We start from the raw sequence: 20,262 nt of genomic DNA on the forward strand, positions 1-20,262 counted from the left end.
TTGACTCCAGGCGTGTACGTTGCGCAGTACCTGGAGGTCCATCTCGGCCAGACTTATCAACATCCTGGCGATAAAGCGCTCCCAGAATCCCGCTGGGACGAAGCTCATCTTGAAGAGGCGCTGGATAGTGTTGGTGGTCTGCTGTCGGAAGCCGTGGATGTCCATGGCTGGCTTTGGGGGCAGGAGGTGAGGGAGCAGGTAACTGGGGACACATGCAGAGGAGGGGAAGGTGAACCACTGACCTCACATTGTGAGAGCTTGGTGGTTCCATTAGGCAGCACAGCACATAGCACATGACTGTCCAGCCAGGCTGGGTCCAATATCAGCATCTGCCTTTGAAAAACCTTTGAAACACTACGTTTTCATCATTAAAATGATGAAACTGCGGCTTCAGGACACCTCATTGTCTCTTGACTGATCCATTGAACAGTTTTCACCACGGCATGAAATCACAGATACATAAAAGCCTTTACTCATATATGAAGCAGCAAAAAATATAGGATTTTATAGTTTATCAGTAATGGAAAGTACAAAGAAGCAAGGTCCAACATGGATGGGAGAACAGAGGGAGTTACTACACTGTAAATACCATTACCCCTGGCTCTGAGTGTAAACACACACAATATGCATGGGTGAGCTTCTCAAAGCAGCCTACATGGGCTGTCTGGCTAGGCAGCCAGAAAAGCCTATTCTCTACTCTAACTTTCTTGTGTTCTTAGGATATACAGTAAAACACTGCATGCCTCAGATCAATTTAGCTTTCTAGGGATCAACTTAATTAAACTTAACTGGTTATAAAGTCATGCATTAAAACTGGCAGCATGTGTTTTGCTTGCAGGCAGCATTAAGTTGCTCAGACTTACATTAGACAATGGAAACTTTGAGCACAGAGGCATGACTTTTCAAACACTGCTGAAACAGTCACACAGAAGCACAAACTAAAAAGTTACAGAGAATGACTAACCCGTACAACAGCTTTTAGATAATTTCACTGTTATGTTCCTTACCTCAACTCCAAGGTTTAGAAAAACATTCAAATGGCAGAAGAAAAATAGCATAAAGAAATGCTCTGCATAGGAATGACAGCTTGAGGCTGTTTGCTTAGACGGAGATTATTCACACATTATTACAGCACTTTGACATAACATTTTCAAATTTTTTTCAGTTTCACTGCGAAGCCTGGAAGAACATTTGTCCTTGCTGTGAAACATTTTGAAAACTTGCAGCGAAGTTTGTACACCGCAAACGCGAGTGTGGAAAACGGAGAGCCGCATACGCAAGTGTGGGAAACGGAGAGCCGCATACGCTAGTGTGGGAAACGGAGAGCCGCAAACGCGAGTGTGGGAAACGGAGAGCCAAGTGCGGGCCCCACCTGCTGCTGGCCACGGGCAGAGCGATCTCAAACTTGGCCAGGAACTGGAAGTACTGCTCCTCGGTGTGCTGGGTGAAGCCGGTGCCCACCAGCAGCATGCGCAGGTCCTCGGCCCGGATCACACCGTTGCGGGCCACCGAGCGCGAGCTCTTGAGGTGGACGATGCGCTCCAGGCACTCGGAGAGCCACACCGGGTCCAGGAAGTACAGCTTGCACAGGCCGTGGCTGGTGTCGGGGAAGTGCAGCAGCGTGCCCGTCTCTATCAGGAAGCTAATGGCTGAGGGAGAGCAGGCACGGCCAGTAAAGAGCTGCTCTGATGCCACCCAAATTCATATTTTTATTTTGCCTTTTTGACAAACATCGGGTAAATACACACATATGCCTTATGTAGGCTAAAATATCTCAGAACATAAGAATTCGTCAGTAGACTGCAAGATCCACTGAAGCCTTAAACACTGGCAAATCAATCATGTACCACCGGATACTTAAGGACAATGGAAGTGTTAACTCATCACCACTGATCAGAATAGCACTTAATTATAGAATAGCAACTAGGAGTGGATGATCAAGACCAGTCCCAAAGAAGGAGATTCGACTAAAATTACAATAGATTGTTTCCTCGTTAGGTCTCAAAATCTGAACAGAACATCAGACAGGCTATTGATTGGCTGACTGATTGATTTTGGGAGGCTAGGCACCAGCTTCCTTAAATTAAATCACATTATTTTTGAATACACATTTCGGTTTCCCACCTCAGAGAGCAATGTCTGAAAAAGGGTATTTAAAGCCATTCAGTCCAGATAACCTTGTTTAATTCGAACTTAAATTAAATTGTGAACCCTTTGAGGCAGTTGTCATTGAAAGTTTTGCTTGATCACATAACTATCTCTCTGTCACTACTAATAAACATTGTCAAGATTGGAACCAACAAATGTTATATTTATACATCTGTCATTATATAAAAGAATATATATACAATATATCGTATATTTAGGAGTTTGAATTTTTACAAATATTCGTGTGAGCAAAAAGCTCAGCTGGATGTACGACACACACAAAAACAGAAAAATAGTCTATGGCCCTGGGCAGATGTATTTATGATTTGTCAGGCACGGCATGTCCTGAATGCTATTATCTGGTGTAAGCAGGCGTGGATGGCAGTGAAACTCTGGAGTGCAGACAGTGCCAGAAGGCGTAGTTCAGTGGGCTGTACCAGACTGCAGGTCCTCATAGTCCTTGATGTCGCTCCCAGGGTTCTGCTGGATGATAAGCTCCAGCTGGAGGTCAGTCAGGTACAGCACCTCGTCCTCGGTGTCCCGTCTCAGACGCTCGGCGATGATCGCGTCCTGAAGCACCAGGTAGCTTTTAGGGATCTGCAGGTACCAGACATGTTCACAAGTCATTCAATTCAAGTCTTCGAGCTAGAGTGCAAGTCAAGTCTCAAGTCTCCAGAATGGTGCAGCCTATACAACAGTATGGCTTTAGAAATTCATCACAATTACTATGCTAGTTGAAGATATAGAAACCAGAATTGGAGATGACATTTTGTACATGGCATCACATGTGACAACTGAAGAAACAGTATTATCAGGGGCACACACAAAAAAACTACCACGTCTGAGAAAACATTTTGACAAAGCCATTCTCAAGATGGCTGGGGAAAAGCTTTGCCAAAACCTCAGCTCTGGGTTCGGGTTCTACAGCTTTTAATGCCAATCTCAATTACAAACAATTAAAGTACATGCAGTTCTTATTTCTATATTTGACACTGGAATAACACTCAATGTCTATATAACTACTCCATAACGTCACCTAACAGGATATTCAAAATCACTCACTGTCCTGCTTGCTTATCAAGCATAAAGTTTATACACAAAATAGCGTGACCCTTTGCTCATGTAAACACAGCTGCTTCTGTGATCTATGTTGACAATTAAAATGGAAGGGGCTTTTCAAGCCAACCTGAAGAATGCTTCACATTTTGCAAGTTGCAATCATTTTGTTTGACTCAATGAGCCTGAATTCTTTAAAGCCAAAGGTCACAACATGCAGAACTGTAACATTAGCTATGCTGCAAGCAATACAGTGTAGGGTGTTACAGTGGTTTGAACCGAAAAGTGCAAGGTGGCGCGTAAAACGACATTGGGTATCTTAACCAAGGATTCTTTTTCATATAAATCATTGAAAAATAATGGTTGGTTGTGACAATGTTCACAATAGCATTTGGCATACTCTGTTCACGAGACACTTGAGTCCGAGTCGCTGACTCTAGTCCACATCTCTGGCACGGAACACACAGGGCAGTGTCAGGGACACGGCACTACACAGCACAAAAGATCCACTAGTATTTTAGTCTTAAAATCTTATTTCTATCATTTTTTTTGCCAGATAAGACAAAAATATTGCCACTGAAGTGAGACAGTTTTGACTAATTTCAAGATTTGCCAATGAGAGAAGAACAAACATTACCTAAAAACAGGTTAAAATGTCAACACAGAAATTTCGCGGTGAGGCGAGACTTAATGAGCAGGCTGTTTGCTGGGCATAATGGCAGCGACACTCACCAGTCTCCCCACCACTCTGTGGCAGCTGGAGGAGCTGGTGATGTCCTTCATGGAGCAGGACACCTGGTAGATGAGCCTCCTCAGCCCGTCCAGGCCCTCCAGGGTCTTACAGGACACTTCGCTGGGAGAGACAAGGAGGACACGTCTTAAACTAGCAGCCTATGAATTAGCCTGCTGTACAGGGAATCACTGTCAGCTGCAGTGTCTTACACTTTATAATGGTATAATCAGCTGCTTAAAAGAGTAAGCTTGTGAGGAAAGCAGACTAAAATCTGAAAATGGACTACCTAACAACTTCCTGAGGGAAAACCTAACCCATCATCTGTTTAAACCATGGTGGACTCCAGTAACAGTTAGTAAGGAGTAAGGGCACTGACTGCAGGTGTTTCCAGGTGATGTCAGGATAGCCGCTGGCCCTGGCACCGGAGGGCGATCGGCACAGTGCCAGGATGTAGGCGCGGAGGGTGGCGATCCTCTCGGTGCGGAACTTGGTTTCGATGAGGTCGAGGTGCGTGCCGACCACCACCACTGCAGAGTTAGGAGCACGGGCCTGGTGGGTCGGGGCACAGAGTGAGACCAGACCGTGCCCAAAAACACTTCATCAAACAGGATCCATTATATACTCCCTGGAGCACTCAGTGCATTCTTATTCATTTCCTGTGGAATGGGCAACTTGCCCAAAGAAAACAAAAGAAGAAGAAAAAAGAGAAAAGACCAGTCCACTGCAGCTGCTCACAGCCCTTGAATCCTCGGTCTCATTCACACGGTAGGAGACCTGGACAGCCTTCCATTTAACTGTGTTTCAGTTTCACCATCAGACAGCAACAGGCTGCAAGCTCATACTGTATGCCATGTCAATATATTTCCTCATTTGCAAAATCACCATGATTTATAATTGAATAATTGCTGCAAAATTAAATGCATCAAAACTATTCACTGAAATCATTATAATAAATATAATAAGAGAAGATGCTGACTGGTCACAGCATATTATAGTATTATATACGGTACATTAGCTTGCATTTATTAATCATTTTTCAGTGCGTTGCACTCAAGCAGGCAGACAGAAGTCAGAAAGGTGTGATGTTAACGGCGGAGATGTGGGTCTCCGGCCACATCCACAATGAGCGCCTATATCCCGGGGTGAGAGAGGGCGCGGTGACTGACACCCCGGCCCGCCGCGTCGGGAGTGGAGGGGTGACGAAGAGCAGGACGGGAATGAAGAGAAAAATGGTTTGAGAGAGTGAGCGAGTGGTGGCTAGCGGCCTCCCCTACCTCAATGTTTAATAACCAGCACTGCAGGTTAGCCACCGCCTCCTCGCCCAGAGCCAGGTTCCATATGACTACATACACCGCCTTGTCCGTGAAGAAACACTGATTGACTGTAGACATGCTGGCAGGGCCCCCGATGTCCCACACACTGAAGTCCACTGAATCCATCTATTCACACAAGATAAGAACAAACCGCTGTGGAGTCCGCAAGAGAAGGCCCTCACAGATACCCCTGGCTAATTATAAACTGCCAGCTTCATTCACTGGCTTATGGAGAGCCACCTTGCATTATTTCAGCTTTAAGCTAGCGCAGTAACACATTTTACCTCAGAGGAACTTAAGTAACAAAGCACTGAACATTTAAAGGGAAATTCAATTATTTAATAAAAAATATGATATGGGGTTGCTTTTGGACCATCATATTAATCTAAATAACTTGTGAAAGTGTCAACAGAAAACACTGGTGAAACAACACAAAGAGGATTTCAGTCATGCAAAAATTAACGCTGGATTACTAACCCACTGAAACATACAGTGAAAATATCATTAATCACCGGATGACTGGGATCATTAAACTGGCTTGGCTATACTAAAGTAGTCTCCTGGGAAGAAAACCCTCCCTTCTCCATTCTCCTCGAGACGGACAGGAAGCTGACTCAGGCTTTCTGGGAAAAGAAATCAGTGCACTTGAGGAGGGTCTACAGTCCCAGACACAAATTTCTTGCCCAGACTACTTGCTCAGAATCTCACAGTCAAAGTGCTAGTAATTCGCCCCTTTTGTGGTCAAGCCAAAGGCATTCCAACCAAATAAGGCTACTGTACTGGTTTTCACATCCTATTTCAGAAATTCCGTTACAAAAAATTCCGATTAAAAAAACCCCACCTCGGCCCAGCCCCTTAGTGGTCAATGGTGATCCAGTGCCTAAAGGCCTGACCTGCTTTATGTCTGAATATACACGTGGGCTACATTTACCACCATTAATCTCTCTATGGAAACCAAGAATGGAAAGTTCTGCTGCATTAAAAAGAGGCAGACATGAGGTTCAGTCCTGGACTCATAAGAGGAATGGAGGTGGAAGGTCGTGGTGGGGGTCTCACGTTGGTTTTGACTCCGCTGGGCCTCTCCAGCGTCCAGGCTGTGGTGCGGATGCTGGACTCCGCGGGGAGGAACTGGCCCACGCGGCCCGTCTGCAGGGCCTCCAGGAGAGTGGTCTTCCCCTGCCGGGGCGGTCCCACCACGATCATCTTCAGAGACTTGCAGGGCTCTGCTTTCCTCAGGTGGGCCCTGAGATAGCCTAGCACCGCTGCAGGACCTGGGGAGGGGTCAGGGAGAGGTGTGGTGGTCTCATAGAACCGTGGGCGTAGGCTAGGTCCCTGTCCACAGCTAAACACAATGATGGGCTCAGTCACGGATAACACGTGGCAGCCCTGCCAATGTTGGGTTTCCCCGAAAGGCAGCTCTGCCATCACTCTGTTTACACTGCATTAAAAGTTCCCAGTTCTGACAAAACTTGGAAGTTAAATTGCCCAGATCATCATATTAAAGAGATTTCTGATCAGTTTCCAGTTTGAATTCTATCCAGTTATTTTTATTTATATCGTCATGGCATTTTTAAACAGCCCCACCTTTTTAAGGCTGCTGCCCGGTTTAAATAGTGCTTGACGCTTATACAAGTTTGCAATTTAAACCCCTAGCAAGTTGCTACCTACAGTAGTACATGAACTAAAATAGTGTGATGTATTCTGGGAATTGTGATAGAAATGGTCTGAAAACCGGCCTATTGTTTTTGAGATACTGTCCCAGGCGCAGTCGGCCGGTCAGTCACACTCATTGGCAGATGCTAGACATCATCCCTGCTTTCTTATTTGTGGTGCCACAGCACAATACAGAGGAGACAAATGTAAGTGCGCTCTGCCTTTGTCTGTGACAGAAAAAGCAGGAAGAAGAAGCGATAAGGATGCCAATTTCCATTCATTCCCAAAGGCAGGGGAATTACACTGTCTGTGGTGTGATCCTATCAGAGACCAGGGAATTTGGTTGAAGACATGTGGCTATGGGAGGAGCATTTTAAACTTGTGATTATGGGTGTATAGGACAGGGGCTGCAATTAAGAGTCATGACAGAGACTTAGCGGTTTGTTGCAAATAATAACATTTCTTATCTCATAAACCGGAAAAACATTTTTTCCCATTCACAACAAGTGACGACAGTTGGCAACGGTTTTTAGAAGGCAGAGGGGAAGAGGGGACTGACATTTTCTTTAATCTTTAATCTGCCCCGGAGTAAATATTGAAACAAAATGAAATTTAATGAAACAGACTCTTCAGAGAAGTGAGGGCCAACTTGGGAATCTTGCCAAAATATAAAGTGAAATGACGGCAGCTCCGCCCGTTCCCGGACGGACAGGGCTGACTCCACTCACAGACACGCAGAGCGACCCTCTCGTGAACCCCACCCTACCTTCCTTCTTGACCTCAGCCGGGATATTGGTGATGTTAAGGTCTTCCATGTCGAGTTGCCACAGATTAGACAGCTGTCCCAGCTCAGACGGCAGCTCTCGGATTCCCGGATTACTGTGTGGGACACGGCAAGGCCCTTCGCGGTCAGGAACCACATCCACTAAGCAGCACCAGCAACAACTGCGCTTGTCTATGTGCCAAAACTACCCTGATAACTCAATTACATCTCCTGCCTTTTAGCATGGGGAGGTTTCTGTCTGTATTCCACAATGGATATGCATGATTAAACACAGTCACATTCAGCACTATGAGAGGTACTGTCACACCCGTCCAAACAGGGAGAACCTCAGTTCCCTGTGACAGGCCCTCAACAGGGACCATGTTCTGGCCTCTGGTGGGAGAGGGACTTACTTGGACAGGTAAAGCTCAGAGAGGTTCCTCAGATTGCACACTGACTGAGGCACTGAGTCCAGCTGGTTGTCGTTCAGGAAAAGCACTTCCAGTGAATCCCGCAGTATTGAGGGAAATTCGACGGCAGATGCTACAATGAGATAACACACAGACACACATAAACACACACGCATGCACACACACACACACACACACACACACACACACACACACACACACGTATGAAAAGAGAATAACGGTAAGGCCAGTGTGTTTAAATAGAAAAGATTAGGACCAGAGCACAGTTTGCTGGATATGTAGGTGCCAAAATGCTTCGGTAATAATCATCAATATTTGTTTGCAATAGTATCTATAAGAATGACTTGTATTGTATTGAGCATTTGACTCTTTTCCAGTTACAAATCCACAGTGTGCAGCACCACTCGATGTACCTGGGTCTGGATCTCTCCTGGTCCAGGTGGTAAAGAATCGCTTCTTGGTTTTTGGGGCTTCGACATTCCTAAAGGAAGTACTTTTATTTCTAATTGTTCGTAATGGTTTCAATTGCTTTTTACTTTGTTAGTATAAATATGTTTTCTAAACTTATGACTGGAAACACGTGACCATCATCCCAGAAAATAGTGCTATAAACTGCGATAGGAAAATAAAGAAAGCATTCAGATCATAGCACAAACAGGGTAGATGGAACAATGCTGACTTGAATGAACCAATCAATAGTAAAAATAAACTCTTTGTTTCAGATCACTGAGTCACAAATAACACACAGTAGCTCTCTCCATCATCAAATATGGGGTTTATACTCACTTCCCCAGCTGGTTCCTGGAGAGGTCCAGCGTCTTTAGCTGGGAGCATTTCCACGTTGTGGGCAAAGGCAGAGCAGAAAGCTGGTTCCCACAGAGCTTCAGAGAGACCAGGCCCTGTGAGAAACACAGTGTTACAGCAGAGTTACAGCAGAGCTACAGCAGTGCTACAACAGCGTTACAGCAGTGTTACAGCAGCATTACAGCAGCGTTACAGCAGAGTTACAGCAGAGCTACAGCAGAGCTACAGCAGAGCTACAGCAGTGCTACAACAGCGTTACAGCAGTGTTACAGCAGCATTACAGCAGTGTTACAGCAGCATTACAGCAGCGTTACAGCAGTGCTACAGCAGCGTTACAGCAGTGTTACAGCAGCATTACAGCAGCGTTACAGCAGAGTTACAGCAGAGCTACAGCAGTGCTACAGCAGCGTTACAGCAGCGTTACAGCAGAGCTACAGCAGCGTTACAACAGCGTTACAGCAGAGCTACAGCAGCGTTACAACAGCGTTACAGCAGTGCTGCAGCAGCGTTACAGCAGTGCTACAGCAGCGTTACAGCAGAGCTACAACAGCGTTACAGCAGCGTTACAGCAGTGCTGCAGCAGTGTTGCAGCAGTGTTGCAGCAGTTTTACTCAAGCACTATCACCAACTACTCTTTACTCAAAGGGGAAAGACACAGTATGGGAACATCCATTCCTTACAACACTAATCACCTCTTTTTGGACCCGTAAGAAAATACTGCCCTTTTCCTAATGCCAGACTCCTTGACAACACTCGTGTTTTCATAAAATTCCCTCTAAGTGCAATATAATTTTTGTCTCACAGGTTTAAAAGGCAATCTTTAAATTAACCATACGGTTTAAATTGATCTATTCTAAACACTGTGAAATTAACATGAGTAAATTAAACATTCCACATTCCCTTCACTTAGATATGCCAGCCCGGCCTGTTCTTTATTAATATTACACAATTAAGATAACACCATTAAACCAATGCAAACAAACTGCTGAAAGCATTTAAAGTGGAGAGTGCATCACTTATTAACACTGAGCAAGGTAATCAATGAGATAACACTGCCACCTTGTGTGAAGTTAAGTGAAGTGAAGGCTGTAATTTATGCTGACTCAGTCATCCATTTCAGAACAAATAACCCCACTCTCCATCATTTTAGTCACCTCAAGCTCAAAAATGTGTGCAGGCAGCTCCTTCAGTGCGTTGTCTGAGAAGTCCACTTCCTTCAGTGGAGTCCTCCAGAAGATGGAGATCGTGTCGGGGATGCTGGCGATCTCATTAGAAGCTGCTCTGCAACACTTCTACGGGTTTACACACACAGACTAATATTATTTATCTTGAAAACAGACGATTCAACTGGGATTGTCATTTTATTTTTTTCAGGTAAGTTACAGTAATTGACATAATCCATTTTTGTTTATCAGTCCACACTAGGTGAAGAACACAGGTGGTATTTTCACTTTCATAATTATTGATATTAAATTCATTCAGATCCTGCTCAAGGGTTGCAGTGGAAGGAACTGTCAAAATTCCTGTTACAATCCCAATTCATTGATCAGCACAATAATAATAATAGTAGTAATAATAATAATAATAATAATAATAATGATAATTCATGAATTCATTATCCTAACCCGCTTATCCTGAACAGGGTCACATGGGGGCCTATCCCAGCATACATTGGGGAAAAGGCAGGAATACACCCTGGACAGGTCGCCAGTCCATCACAGGGCACACACACCATTCACTCACACACTCATACCTACAGGCAATTTAGACTCTCCAATCAGCCTAACCTGCATGTCTTTGGACTGTGGGAGGAAACCGGAGTACCCGGAGGAAACCCACGCAGACACGGGGAGAACATGCAAACTCCGCACAGAGAGGCCCCGGCCGAGCGGGATTCAAACCCAGGACCTCCTTGCTGTGAGGCGGCAGCGCTACCCACTGCACCAACATCATCATCATCATCATCATCATCATCATCATCATAATAATAATAATAATAATAATAATAATAACAACAATAAAAGTAATGACTAAGCAGGGGATAACCCCCCCTAAAGCAATGCGGGGTTAAAGGCCTTGCTCAAGGGCCCAACAGCTGTGCGGATCTTATCATGGCTACCCCGGGGCTTGAACAATCCCCCTTCTGGGTACCAGTCATGTACCTTAGCCACTATGCCCTGCACAGACAGACTGCACATTATCACGGATGCAGAGATGATCCCTAGCCCCTGCAGGGCGGTATGCATACCAAGGGGCAGGCCCAAGGGTCAGGGAACATGGTCAGCTTGTTCCTGTTCACGTTCAGGCCCACGAGGGCCTTAAAGCAGTGGAGCACAGCGGAGGGGAGGGCGGGCAGGAGGTTGTCTGAGACGTCCAGCTCCTCCAGCTTACGGAGCCCAATCCAGTTGGTTCCTGGGAAGGGAAAAGTATAGCAACCACCATGAAAATAAAAATAACGTGACACAAATAGACACACAAAGATCATGTTTTCCAGTCGCGCTGAACTGGAGTAAATATGGATACGTCTTTTTTAACAGCTGGCTCAGAGGACAAGTTTCCTAAACTCTGAGAATGCTGTTGCTACATCACAGCAGAAGGGGAGACAGCAGTATCTAACATTAAAAAAGAGGAGCTTTAAATTATGTGTGAAGGATGTTCATTAAAAAAAGTTTTCAACCTGTAATTTCACTGCTTCAGATATTCGTATATGCCAAATCTGGATGCAACTGTAATTAGAGGACAATTTCCAAAATATCTTTTATTTTTAAGTCAGAGAGAAAATAGTTTCTAGGCAACTAACCACTAACCAAGTGAACACAGCTTCTGAACTGAACTTCCACCAAAATCACAGCAGAGATCGTTTATGGGTTACAAACAACCTTCTTATAAATACAGACACAAATAAATAATAAATTCCCATTTTATTAGATCAGACTGGTGTCACAGACCAATCTATTTAGATGTTGCATCACACTTGAATGACTTACTGAAATGTAGTGGCAACGTGGCATGATGGTTAGAGAACCAGGCTTAAAGGCTTAAAGGTTGTGCTCTCAGTTCCTAGTTATGAGCCCACTTCTGTACACTTAGCCTTCTTGTACCGCTAGCTGTACTTTTGCTCAACTGATTCCGTAAAAACATCCAACAGAATAAAGCGATTGTATGCAACAAAATGAAACACGTCCCTCTGGATAAATGCTTCTGCAAAACACTAATGTTTCTCATCTCAAACAGAGGATTGTGTGTTAAAGCGCTCCTCTGTAGGGCCCTCCTGTGGATTCCATCTAGCATCAATTTTAGGGCCAATTTTGTTTCCTGCTTTTGCTGCCATCTCTTTTACTTTCAATGTCTCTGCATGACAATCTAAAATCAGAGGGATTCATTATGATGCAAATATAAACTTTTATGTAAATTAATCATCACAGACATGGCATTATCAGCTAAGAAACAGAGTCAAGATAAAAGGCTACAAAAACTCACAAATTTGATAGAATAAATCTTTCAAAATCTGATGGAAATGGTGATTCATGCTTCTATCAAGTTAAGGCGAGACTACTACAATCCCCATTTCTTTTTGTGTGAATGCGCAAGCTCTGTCCGTAGCGTAGCGCAATGTAGCTGCATGTCCTTCAGCAAACGGGACTGGAGGAGGCCATGCTGTATAACCCTGACTGGGTTCCAGTGGTATCCAGAGCATTCCTCTAATGTCATACAGTGCACTAAACAGGGAACTAAACAGTGCAGTTCCTGAATATATTACTGAGATTCTGACCTCATATGCTCCCAGTGGACAGCTCAGACCCTCTGCTCAATGCCTGCTGTGTGTCCCAAAAGCCGGTCTAAACACAACAGCTGTCCAAGTCACTTAAAGACACATCTTCTTTTAAAAGAGTATTGTTGTACATAATTTTATATTTGCTTATGTGGCCTAATTTTTTTAACTGTCTCTGCATAGTTTTACAAATGGACGTTTTTGGTTTGACCTTCTCTTTGCTCTATTGGAGGAAGCTATGTCTACCTCCAGACAAAGTCACTGATCCCACTCTATTAAATGTAACTTATTGTATCTTACACTAATCGCCTCTACATAAAACAATTTCACCCACAGTCTTGGCTACAATAGAAATTGCAGTGAATGTTATTTTTAGCGCTGATATTTTGCTAAGACATGCTGTATGAGTGTGGCTACTGATGCAGATCACTGCACTACACAAGGTTATTTTGGGACCTTAAAATCTGCTCTTGGATTCTGTCATTGACTGTTCATTGGCTGCATACCATTGGTGATGTCAAACAGGTCTTTAAGCTGGTTCTTGGCTGCAGTGATCTTCTTAATGCTGGTCAGGTGCAGCAAGCCAGAGGGAAGGCAGGCCAGCTCGTTCTGAGAGAGGTTAACATCATGTAGCCTTGAGGAGGCACACAGAGAAATCACATTACACAGGGAGGTTCACAGAGCTCCACATGGAGTAGGCATGGGCATGAACTGCCAATGCCAGGGGTAATGCTACTGCTGCTGACAAAACCATGATTGAGGCATCATCAAGTACCCAAACATTAATCAACCAAGAATCGCTATGAGCCATTTATGCCAAAGGGTCATTCCACAGTGAACTCATCTCGCCTGGGTTGTTTGAGCTTTGTTTAGACCTGGGGTTTTCGGATCCAGGGACCCCCTCCTAGACTCAATGGCACCCCCATCGCAAGGTTTTATATTTAGAAATATTTTTACAAATCTACATACATAATCATTGCATATCTGTACCTTCAAGGACCCTCCACAGACCCCCTTTTGAAAACCCAGGGTCTAGACTAACACTGATGTTTTCCCGCTTTTCAGCACTGGTAAAAACAAGTGCCAGCTGAGGGACTGTAATGTAAAGAAACCGACAATTCTAAGGTGAAAACACACGATGATGAACAACAGTATGGATACGAGTATAGCGCTGTAACTGACTGGGTGCAGATGATCTCCTGGGAGGAGCGAGGAGCGGGCAGCTCCTTCAGCTGGTTGTTGGAGAGGTCCAGCCTGAGCAGGTGGATGAGGCCCCAGGGCACCACCGAGGGCAGGGCCGAGAGGCCGTTAGAGGACAGGTCCAGCACCGTGATCCGGGACGAGAGGTCGATGAACCAGTCCAGCTCCAGCCACGGCAGGCCCAGACCAGACCAGCGCACAGAGACAGCCTGCAGCCAGCCACAGACAGAGTCAACACTGTACTGCACTGACCACCATTGTGGGCAGCACAGTATGCATCAGCACTGCTGGTAAATAGGAAGGACTGTGGTTTATTTTGTGTGAAGTCACTTTCCCATAGTGTTGGATGAGGTGAGAAACCTTTTGAGTTTTCAAAAGTGTTAACAGAAGCACACTGCCCTATGAACAAACGCTGAACAAAATGTAATGTCCTGATGCTTATAGACCACAGGTGGGCAAAGAGGGCTGTATATGGGCCAACTTCAGACCTTGATCACTTAATTATCCCAAACATTTACAAAATGTGATATTTTAGCTAAATTTAAGCACAAGAATGACAGATGAAAACTGTTTTGTCACTGTATGGAACGTCATACTGCCATCTATTCTACGAGTGACCCTGTGCTGGTGTAAACAGCTCATTTAGGCAGGGTAACTGGTAGAAACAAATAGCTGTATACAAACCGGAATTGCCCACCCCTATATAAGACAATGGATCACAGACAGGAAATAGCCAGGATGAGGCAGTCAAAACACTCATTGCATGAACTGCACTTCTGACCTTAAGAGTGCAGTAATCTCACAGAGAGGTTTTCGGGAACTATCGCAGTAGCAATAAATAATACTGTAAGTGTCTGCGAAACGCCCAGCTGCGAAAAGAATCTGAGTAAAAACTGAAGACTGGAACATTAAAGAAAGCAGGAAGTGATGTCAGAAGGGAACTGTGTTGGAGTACTCACGTCCTCCACTTCTCCGCTGTCCTCCGCCTCGCAAGCCCCCATGAACTGAGTCCGCAGGAGCTGCCTGGAGAAGGCTGGGTGGTCCATCAGGGTGTAGGAGGAGAAGCCCGCTCCATTCTGTAGCAGAAAGCAAGAGATCTCCTCGTTTCCTGGCAGGGAAAGCAAGCGCAACGTTCAGCAAAATCCCCCACAAAGCTCCACTCTCAGAACGGGAAGTACAACTCTGTGTCTGGGTTTCAAAAAGAGGAATTGGGTTGAGCATAAATGAGATTTAAAAAACCATTGCTGCGATACATATTTGGTAGAAAATTCATGACAGTCCACACTCCTTTGCTAATGTTTGCTTTACTCAGACAGCCAGAGAGGGGGACAGACAGAGAAGGGGCCACAGCTGAGAAAGTGGGGTGGGTGGGTACCCAACCCCTCCCAGGCAGAGGGAAATCACTCTGAGCCACACGTGCTACCAGCCCTTTTCACTTCTGATTCCTCGTCTAGCAAAATAAAGGGCCCAGTTTCTACAATTATTTCATGCCAAAGAGCAAGAGTACTAACAGGGCATTCACATTGTACAGGGTATGAAACAGGGTATGAAAAAACATTCTTACAGTTGCTGTGCGTTTATTGGTGAGTCCAGAATGGAGTCTCATAGAACCTACATTTATGCTTATTAATAATTGATACACGATAAGCAGAGCTCAGACATATTGAACAGTTAGTGTAAAGTAACAGGGCAGTGTAAAGTTCAATAGTCTAAAGGGGGATGGTTATGAATCCACCTATACAGTGGATGGCAGAACATTACGTGTGTCATAAGGAAGAGGAAGTGTGCGTGAAACAGCTGAAAGGAGGATGCACGGCTGCTTCCATTTCTAAATCAGAAACTGACAAAATTGTGGAAGTTACTGGCTCTCCTGTGCCCTGTCACAGTACCAGCGCCCCACCGTGCCCGGACACCCACCTGCCTGCGCGGCCGCGTACAGGGGCAGTCCGGTGATGACGGCGAACTGGTCCTTGTGGATAGCGCAGTCCTCTGCGTCCGCGCTGTAGCCCTGCACCAGCAGCCTCACCACCTCCAGGTGGCCCCGCTGGCAGGCCGTGGCCAGCATCCAGTTCAGCAGCTCGCGCGGGATGCAGGGCCCTGCAGGGAGGGGGGGGGGGGGGGGGAGAGAGCCACACGCCTCAGTCTCCAACCTGGACTGTGCACCACCACCCCCTCCTCCCCGCCACACTCACCCGCCATGGAGCCCAGCAGCTCTGGCACTACCTGGGCGTGTCACCACCACCGCCTGTCCCGCTCCCCTGCTCCCCACCCCACTCACCCGCCATGGAGCCCAGCAGCTCTTTCACCACCACCCACTCCCCCCTCCCCCCCCCCTCCCCACTCACCCGCCATGGAGTCCAGCAGCTCTTGCACCACCTGGGCGTGTCCGTAGTGAGCGGCTAAGATGGCGGGGTTGTCCTCGGTGGGTTCCCGGGGGATGGGGGCCCGCTCCTCTTTCAGCAGGTATTGCACGCTGTCCACGTCTCCGTGCTGAGCCGCCACGCACAGGAGCTCAGCCTGGGACAGAGGGAAAGGTGGGAAACATAGAGGGAGTAGTGGGAAGCAGAGAGGGAATAGTGGGAAGCAGTGAGGGAATAGTGGGAAGCAGAGAGGGAATAGTGGGAAGCAGAGAGGGAATAGTGAGAAGCAGAGAGGGAATAGTGGGAAGCAGTGAGGGAATAGTGGGAAGCAGTGAGGGAATAGTGGGAAGCAGAGAGGGAATAGTGGGAAGCAGAGAGGGAATAGTGGGAAGCAGAGAGGGAATAGTGGGAAGCAGTGAGGGAATAGTGGGAAGCAGTGAGGGAATAGTGGGAAGCAGTGAGGGAATAGTGGGAAGCAGAGAGGGAATAGTGGGAAGCAGAGAGGGAATAGTGGGAAGCAGTGAGGGAATAGTGGGAAGCAGTGAGGGAATAGTGGGAAGCAGTGAGGGAATAGTGGGAAGCAGTGAGGGAATAGTGGGAAGCAGTGAGGGAATAGTGGGAAGCAATGAGGGAATAGTGGGAAGCAGAGAGGATATAGTGGGAAGCAGTGAGGGAAAGGTGGGAAACAGAGAGGGAAAGGCAGCATTTAGCCACAGTCAGCAGCAGTCACACCTGCTGTTCAACCACCAAAGCAGTCAAAACCAAACCAAATCTCACATCCACAAAGTGCCTTTCACCCCATTTGTTTTATGGGACTGGGTGTCAGACCATCTCCATCTCACATAAGAGGAAACTGCCAGCAGTACAAGATTTTCTGTGAGTAGAATGCAACACATATTCCTACAAGTGCACTAGGTGGCAGTGTTACATATTTCATAGCTCCCTGACAGTTCAGAATGTGGTCTCAACTTAACTAAACTTGATCCTTCCTTATTGTTCAAATTATTATCATTATTGCGATTCATTATTATCATACACCAGCCATCATTAAATCTGGATTCTCTCCGGCCCTGGTTTTCTTTTCTCCCATGTAATTAGCTGAACAATTAGTGCTACTGATTGGCCAGACTATTCACACCTGACTCCCAGGTAAAGGGAGGGTGGAAAAGCAGAAGTCCTCCAAACTGAGGACCTCAAGGTTTTGATGATCTCTATCATACATCAACATCCTGCCTGCTATAAATTGAGTTAAATAATCAAATATCAATAAAAACAACATTTTCCTGAAAAAATGTGTTGGTAAATTGTTAAACTGAACAGTTCTACTTAGAAGCGCATAGCCTTTAATGCCAGTGCCTACTTCCTCTTTCCTTCAGATTCCCCAGCCAGTCATACACAGCAACGTCATTTTCACCATCAGATACGTACCGCTCTACTCAAATGTCCCAGGGGAGATAACCCACACAGGAGCTGCTAATCTGTCTTCCTAAATCTGCTTCCTTGTTGTGCAATAAAGTGGATATAATGCTGTAATCTCCGGATATAATGCTGTAATCTCTACAGTACAATATTTTTAATTTAAACTCAATGGCCTAAATACAAAAAAAACTGGTCTAATAATACTCACACTAACTGCTTTTGAATCCATGTGGTGTACTAGGTATAATCACTGTTTACTGTACATCTTTAAATCCCTTCCCCCAACCCCTAATGCAGGCACTTACTGGTGGCCAACATTATGCCTTAGCACATCATCGGTGTTCACATTACAAGGCTTACTAATGCAAAGCTAGAGACCATCACGGCTGCCTCTGCCCTTTGCCCTACTTTTTAAGCCACTTACTGCTCTGTGGGGACTTGAATGCAACATTCTTCTAGCCACTCCAATACAAGCACAATTTATTAGTGTTGTCATTTTGAAGGGTGTTTCTTAACCAGACCGAGCAATTCTATCACCATAATTGTGTACACATTGTTAGCAGCAGTCTACACAAATTAGTGTCCTTGAGGATTGTACACTTAGAAGTTCTTTGTTCTCTCATGGAGGGGGGGTTCCAGAGTGACGTATTTTCCACTGCTATCATCATTCAGTGAGTAATGAGGACAACTAATTATGTTACACCATACACTCCACTCTGTGATGCTAGCATTAATTGTCTCCAGGGTCTTAGCTGAATTATGGTATGCTTCAGACCTGGGTCAAACACGTAATTGTTTTGGATTTTCTGTGCTCGAATGATCTTGCCTGGTGCAAACTGAGTCAACCATGAAGACCAGAAGGTGGAGTTTGCACTTTGATTTTTTTCATAGGTTCCAATACACCAGGACAAGCTCAGTGCAGTGTAGAAAAGTATTTGAATCCAAAACAATGAAATATTTCACCCAGGTCTGGTATGCTTTAAGCTGCCCAGATTCACATGCAGTTTAGGTATAAACTTGTGGCAACAGGAAAAAGTACAGATTAAATCACACACAGCTACGTGCTCAAACACACTCCATCAGACATTGTAAAAGCATTTGTTCACTTTGCAGGCATGCCTTGCTGTTTGGATGCGGCACAGTTCTGGGCTAATCTGGTCACTGTGTGTAAACAGATCTCACCATGGAGGTGGCTCTGCAGGGGCATCACTGCAGCCAGCGTTTGACCATCATATTCAGAAAGGCATCCGTGAAGCTCAGCGCTTTCATCTTCCCCTCCAGAACATGGCGGCATGGGGATTTCAGAGCGAGGCTAACTTCTGTTTCTCACACCACGTTTCTCAGCATGGATTTGGCTCCAAAATACTGCGTGCTAAAGCCATTGCAAAACAGGGACTCATCCTTCCCCGCTCTGTTAACGAGGAGGATTTCTGGGTCTTTGTACCACACAAAAAACGGTGAGCTCACGCAGTGGTGGCTGAAGATGAGACTGAAGGTGGAATCGCTACGGCCCTTTCAGGTACAGGGGGACAGACGGGCATGAGGCAGCAAGTGAGCCTGAAGAGATACCACAGATAATGATGATGATGGCCTGCTGAAAGCCTCTACCCTGCCCACATTCTCCACCCCCGTGCCCGTTTCCCTCCGCTTTGAGAACGGGAGCGCCCGTCTTACCTTTCCCAGCCGGGCTCCTCCGCTCTCCCCGCAGGACATCCGGATCAGCTCCAGAGCGTTCCCGCTCTCTCCGTCCCTGTAGGCGGCCTGGATGTTCTCCAGGGTGGGCGACTTGCCGAAGGCGCCGTTCCCCAGGACCGACTGCTTGCCTCCCATGTCGGCGGAGCCTGTAACGGGGGAGAGGAGACCAAAACGACGCCTTCCATCAGAGAGGCGCAAACAGCGAGCTCAGAAAGAGTCAGCAGCCCCACAAACCGGCAGAGAGCCCCGAAAATAGGTCACGCTTATAAAGAATGCATACGGCACAGATCTCCCTGCGGATCGACTCCTCGCGCAAGATGCGCAGTCAGGTTAACTGTGTACTGCAGTTCCCCCTCTCCTTCAGAGCCACCGTGACCAGCGCACGGGGTGTCAGTCTGCGATCCTCCGTTAGCGCCGAAGACCTCTGGAGAGTCCTGAGGATTAGGTTTGTAGAAGTGATGCTTCATTATCAGAACATTAAGCTAATGCTACAACTGTGTCCGTTGCTATTAGGCACTGCTGACTACAATACATGTGATTGGAATACAAACATAAACAACGCTGAAGAAAGCTGAGGCAGTCTGCCCACTCTAAAGCAGAGATATTCTCATAGATGGACATACAACAAAAAACTGATAGTTGAACATAACTCTTCACATAATTGTTTGTCACTATGATCATTTATTACTCAAATCGGAAATACACATGCAAGTTGCGTATGAAAACAGACTCATGACTCAACTTCTTTAGCATTGGTTCATTCTCCTAATCAGTTTCCACAAAGAAATGCCTCAACAGGACACTTTTAGTCGCGCCATGTTGGCCAAGACAGACGATAAAGGTCACCTCACTTCATATATCACAGCGACAGAGGTCATCTGCCCCTCAATCCAACCACATTACTGCACACTGTGC

At 45.9% G+C, this 20,262-nt stretch overlaps 1 protein-coding gene across 5 annotated transcripts in view; it reads right to left on the reverse strand.

Annotated features, from left to right (window-relative positions):
- lrrk1 (leucine-rich repeat kinase 1) overlaps positions 1 to 20,262 on the reverse strand; it is a 48,502-nt gene that overhangs the window by 19,509 nt on the left and 8,731 nt on the right. For 4 of the 5 annotated variants that reach the window (XM_061246218.1, XM_061246217.1, XM_061246215.1 and 1 more), the window contains exons 3-22: positions 19,628 to 19,781; positions 19,327 to 19,493; positions 16,219 to 16,390; positions 15,791 to 15,970; positions 14,833 to 14,981; positions 13,856 to 14,082; positions 13,180 to 13,307; positions 11,150 to 11,313; positions 10,056 to 10,193; positions 8,884 to 8,996; positions 8,511 to 8,578; positions 8,080 to 8,209; positions 7,670 to 7,782; positions 6,307 to 6,521; positions 5,212 to 5,376; positions 4,314 to 4,486; positions 3,937 to 4,057; positions 2,586 to 2,745; positions 1,373 to 1,649; positions 31 to 202 (exon numbers count right to left, since the gene is read on the reverse strand). In XM_061246218.1, coding sequence (XP_061102202.1) covers positions 31 to 202; positions 1,373 to 1,649; positions 2,586 to 2,745; positions 3,937 to 4,057; positions 4,314 to 4,486; positions 5,212 to 5,376; positions 6,307 to 6,521; positions 7,670 to 7,782; positions 8,080 to 8,209; positions 8,511 to 8,578; positions 8,884 to 8,996; positions 10,056 to 10,193; positions 11,150 to 11,313; positions 13,180 to 13,307; positions 13,856 to 14,082; positions 14,833 to 14,981; positions 15,791 to 15,970; positions 16,219 to 16,390; positions 19,327 to 19,493; positions 19,628 to 19,781 — 3,186 coding nt within the window. The remainder of the gene's footprint in view (positions 1 to 30; positions 203 to 1,372; positions 1,650 to 2,585; positions 2,746 to 3,936; positions 4,058 to 4,313; positions 4,487 to 5,211; positions 5,377 to 6,306; positions 6,522 to 7,669; positions 7,783 to 8,079; positions 8,210 to 8,510; positions 8,579 to 8,883; positions 8,997 to 10,055; positions 10,194 to 11,149; positions 11,314 to 13,179; positions 13,308 to 13,855; positions 14,083 to 14,832; positions 14,982 to 15,790; positions 15,971 to 16,218; positions 16,391 to 19,326; positions 19,494 to 19,627; positions 19,782 to 20,262) is intronic. The other variant, XM_061246219.1, reaches the window with a different exon arrangement.

This window comes from Conger conger, chromosome 6 (assembly GCF_963514075.1).
Source record: "Conger conger chromosome 6, fConCon1.1, whole genome shotgun sequence".
NCBI lineage: Eukaryota > Metazoa > Chordata > Actinopteri > Anguilliformes > Congridae > Conger > Conger conger.